The following is a 5290-nucleotide window of genomic DNA, read 5'->3' as shown; positions in this document are numbered from 1 at the left end:
CCGTTATATTTTGTATTCATTTCATAAGTGTATAAATAACACCGCCATAGTAAAATTCTGGGTATTTCTTGTATTTGACACGCGTATTAACCATACAAAATATTTTTAAAGCGCTGCGCAAGTAGCACATGAATTAGTGCAAATAAAGTTAAAAGCAAAGCTAAAAAATTTGTATTTGGTCATTTATTTGAGAGACAACACACAGGATACACGCATGTCTCAGATGTCATCATAGCTGTCGTCACAGATGCAAACACAGCTTGAAGCACGGAGGTCGCAGTTGTCGTCATTGGTGTCATCGCAGCTGGATGAAAAGATCACACAGCTGCAGAAGGATTTAATCAGAGACAACGCGCTACTCAGAGAAAGACAGGATAAAATCGAAGAGAAGCAGTTTTTGGCAATTTTTTTTGTCGACGATGTCAGCCATTTTCTTCCATACGAAGTGTGTTCGACGATTTTTTTATATGGAGAAAATTAGCAACACCTTCATAAAAAACTTAATTATCTTAAAATTTAGTGGGCTAAAAAACCGCACACTCAAAATAAATCTAGGAAATCGAATTAAAAACCTCGAAATTTTTACGAAAGTGTGTTGGTTTTTTAAATGTTGCACAAAGTTTGAACCTTGGATTTGTACGGCTTTTCTTAAAATATAAACCGTATTTTTACAAAAAATAATTAAAATTGAATAATATTAAGATAAATGGTCAAATCGTCTCGTAAAGTTTTGATAAGCACTTGAAATGCTATTAAAATGTCAAATTTTAGTACTGTATCCAAAGAAAATGTCTCTTTTATCCATTAATAATAACTTAAATATGCTTTTTGTTAAGATGTATACCTGAAAATGTGTGCATACATATTTGCGTTAAATGCAGTACATGTGCACGTGGAATCAATTTGCAAAAGTGTAAAATACGTAAACGTATGTACATAAACAATAAAACTTTCTCATGAATACCATAAAATCATTGGTCTTGAAGGGAATGTAGTAAGAAAATATATGAGCGAATTAAAAAGTGTATACAATTTATAGCCGAAAAGTATATTTTTTGTATAGATTTCGTACTGAAGGAACAATTTTATCTCCCAACACTGATACAGAATGTAAACAAACACAGGGTTGGAAGGAAAAAAAGTTGAACGAGCTCAAAGTTGGCTGGCGACCAATTTTGTTGAAAGCGATTAGTTGAAAGGCCGTTCGGACGAGGCGTTTTTTGCTTTCAACTAAAAGTTGCCTGAAAAATCGCGGCGTGCGAATGCCCTATAATCATTCTTGCTCACAATCATGGCATATGCCAAACGTTTCCATTCCTAGTGATGTGCAGAGTCAATACTTTGAAGAATTCATCGACACTTGGTACCGATATAAGTATCCAATACTTTCGATACTCGGTACCGAAACGTTTAGGCTTCCAATAAGAACGCATGTAGACCAAAAATAAAAGCGGTTTAGGGGAGCCTAGCATATCAAAAGCAAGGGTGGGGGCTAATTGAGGTTTTAATTTCCATTGACCATCGCCACAATGCAGAGAAACTTCCTTATTTGAAACATATCTTTCTGGATGAATCGGACGATGTTAACTTTGTAGGCATGAAGGCTCCGCCAGATAGAAATTCTTTTCTGCGTCACAGGGATGCTTTTGACTGACATTCAAGTCGACTCTGTGATTTTTAATAGAAGACGTCATGTTGGCAACGCATGCGTTGACGCATCTGACAAAATTTGCACAACTCTCAATTTTAGACGCACGCGTATGTGGCAAACCAACATTAAGAACAAAAATGTATAGAACGAATTCAAACCAGCTGATTTTTGACCGGGGCCTTGAAAGACTTCCTTCATCCGTCAAAGAATTTATCTTCAATTTTAGATCTACGAAGGTAGAAACTGATAAAATGGAAGTTTACTGTTGCCACAGTATCAAGAAAGCGATGAGAGTGTTTTGATATGTGGTTTCCACATTGCTTAGTACAAATTGTTCAACTTTTGGGACAGCGTCGTCTTACTCGTACTTATTGGCTGCGTTTCTTTATACATTCCGGATAATCCCATTTCACAGCCGGAATAAACATAATGGCCCGTAGTCATAGTCAAAATAAAGTCGACTTTAAAGTTAGTTGCAGCTTTTTGACATAATTTTCAATGGGATATCTGTCAAAAAAGCTGCAACTAACTTTAAAGTCGACTTTATTTTGACTATGACTACGGGCCATTGCGTCTGAAATATACGTCAACATATCATCAGGAACGTTCTAAATAATAAATAAACAAAAAAGTTTATTCCAAACGTTCAGAAAGAGTAAAGTAATGCAGCCATTGTGAAGCATATTCATAATCCGAGTAAAGTCGATGCTACTTTTTTGACAGATATTCTGTTGAAAATTATGTCAAAAAGCTGCAATTATGTATAGAATAGGTATTGGGTACCGAAAAGGAAGTATTGGGTGACAAAATCTTTTAAGTATTGGGTACCGTAAATTCAGCACATTACTATCGATTCCTCCTTATCACCATTATTTACGAATGAGGGTTAAAGCAGGCATTATAGCAACGGGTAACCCAAATAAAATTAAAACATACTATTTTAAATAAGTTTTTCTTATTTGTTCATTGCACCAAACTAAGAAGTAAAAAAAAAAATTAATTTCCGCTGGCGAATAAATTAAAATTTATGAAAAAAGTTGGCATACCTAAAGAATACTGTACTGACCCTTGAGCTAGAGAAAAAAGAAAACATGGACATGGTGCAACCTTTTCTGCTGAGTTTAATGGTAAACTTTTTTTTTTGGTGCAAATTGACAGGGGCCGCTAGGGGGGTTTGACGTGGAATTTCCAAAATTTTCAAAAGCTTATATTTTGAAAACTATTAAACCGATTTTCAAAATATGGACACAGTTGGAAGGACCTTTCATTCAATATATATATCTATGTATATAACGCCAACATATTTTGAGAAAAAGTAAAAAAACGAAATTATGGCAATTTTTTTATAAAAATGTATGTTTTTCGTAAAAAAATACGTAATTAACTATATTAACAAATATGTTTATCGGAAAGACCATAAAAATAACTTTAATTTGGGGTACAATTTTATATAGTTAGGTTTAAGTACAACTGTCAGCAGTGCAATAAAACAACTGTAATAATGTTATATGTTTTCTGCAAAAGATGTACAGCCCCTTTTATTTGGCAACACAGAAAGGAGAATTCTACGTTGTGAGGGTTATAATCCCTAAGCGCAGCCGAAGGCCGCCTACGCAGAAAGGTGTTCTATGCAAATGGTGTTCTGCCCCTTTTCTTTGGCAACACAGAAAGGAGAGGATTATGATCCCTAAGCGCGGCCGAAGGCCGCCAACGCAGAAAGGTATTCTACGCAAAAATACTGTGGATAGTGTAGCTTGATTAAGTATCCATTTAATTCTACAACTCAATCTTATAACAAATAAGGCGATTAAAAAAAATGGTTTGTATATATTCCTTTAGTATTTTTTTCTCTTTTCCTTTTCCCATAAAACTATATTTTTATATATATTTTGTCAAATATGATGTCCACATGAATTTTTTGCTACAAGTCATATATCAAGTTAACGGTATTTTGTGCTCTTTCTGATAAACATATCTGTTAATATAGTTAATTACGTATTTTTTAAAGAACAACATACATTTTTATAAAAAAAATTGCCATAATTTCGTTTTTTACCTTTTGTCGCAATGTGTATACATTATATACATAGATATATATATCGAATGAAAGGCCCTTCAATCACATTTCTAACTGTGTCCATACTTAGAAAATCGGTTCAATAGTTTTCGAAATATAAGCTTTTGAAAATGTTGAAAATTCCACGCTAAGCCCCCCTATCGCCGCCCCTGTCAATTTGCACAAAAAAAATATGCCGTTAAAATCCGGAAAAGGGGGCTTTTTTTTTCTCTAGCTCAAAGGTCCAGTGTTCTTTAGGTGTTCCAAAAAGTTTGATGACTTCCAGAAATACCAAAAAGTTATTACGATGCCCAAATGCAACCCAGCTTCAACGTAAAAACATATTTACATACATATTTACGTCGGATACGTCTTCAAATTAGGCAAAGGAATTGGACAACAAAGAAGAAATAACATATATTTAATTGCAAAAAACCGCATTGTGAACATTTTTACATTATTCAATGTATTTATTATTGTTTATAAACAAACGTCTTTGAAATTATGTGAATTACGTAGAAGAAACCGCTGAGGAAAATTTGATTACTTCAGCATACATATGTATGTATAAATGTACATATGTCATCTTCGCGAGATACAGAAAATCCGAATTCCGAATTTGAACAAGGGCATCAAAAAAGTCATCGTGACGGAAATGCAGGAAATGTGCAAACTATTTATTCCAGATACATGGAGTTAAGTCGGTATTGAACGAATTTATATGTCGGCAATAAAAGCCGCACGTAGCGAAACGCTGTGATTTCTTTTGCCAGGAAACTGGTTGTCATGAATTGTTCCACACCGAAAAATCCAGAATCAACGGCAACAAATACCTTAAAAGCAAATACAAAACCATCTTCACTGCCGACAAAGCTGTCATCGTCACCATCGTTGGTAACTCCTATATACTGCAGAAAAGACGTTGATAATTCAAATTTATTTTGTGCTACTACTGCTGGAAGCTGTATTTCCAACACGGAACGACCAACGCCCCCGCCAAGAGCAGCAAAAGCAGCCAAAGCCTTAAAACTCACATCCGCTGCTGCATCGGCTTCACAAACGCCAATGTAAGTTCGTTTTATTTTTACTATCCTAAAAATTGCAGTAATTCGGAATGTCTGTTGCATTAACATTTCAACTTAGCCTCATAAAAACAAATAGATTGTACCTGCATATCCATACATACAAAAATTATATCCTGGTTAAAAATTTGTTAAAAAATGTTTTTTATAAAGCTTGCATGCGCTACCGCTATTAAAAAGCCTTTATCATTTTTATTTCCTGTTTAGTTAACCAATAACTAGTCATATAACTTAAATAGGTAATAGATAAACAAACAAATACATTACATATATATTTATTTATTAAATACTTTACTAAACAGAACTCTTCGTAACAGCAAATTCTCACTAATGTCTAATTCACGTAATTCCAAAGCCCCTAAAATATGCCCTGTCATCATTCACCTAGAAGGTACGCTTGAAATACACATTCTTTTCATTGTCAACAAAGGCATATTCTAATTATTGTATGTTTAAACCTCAGTATATCCAGTAAACAAACTTAGCTATTTTTTTTTCGCC

The 5290-nt window shown here is 34.1% G+C and overlaps 1 protein-coding gene across 3 annotated transcripts in view; it reads left to right on the top strand.

The window, feature by feature from the left end:
- Window positions 1-4074: 4074 nt before the first annotated feature.
- LOC118740414 (protein Aster-B-like) overlaps window positions 4075-5290 on the top strand; it is a 47685-nt gene continuing 46469 nt past the window's right edge. For all 3 annotated transcript variants that reach the window (XM_036471937.1, XM_036471938.1, XM_036471936.1), the window contains exon 1: window positions 4075-4774. In XM_036471937.1, the coding sequence (XP_036327830.1) occupies window positions 4494-4774 (281 nt within the window). In that variant the 5' untranslated portion in view covers window positions 4075-4493. The remainder of the gene's footprint in view (window positions 4775-5290) is intronic.

Source organism: Rhagoletis pomonella, unplaced genomic scaffold (assembly GCF_013731165.1).
Source record: "Rhagoletis pomonella isolate Grant_MI unplaced genomic scaffold, Rhpom_1.0 Rhpom_scaffold_00006, whole genome shotgun sequence".
NCBI classification, from domain to species: domain Eukaryota; kingdom Metazoa; phylum Arthropoda; class Insecta; order Diptera; family Tephritidae; genus Rhagoletis; species Rhagoletis pomonella.
This window is presented reverse-complemented; position numbering and strand designations above follow the sequence as displayed.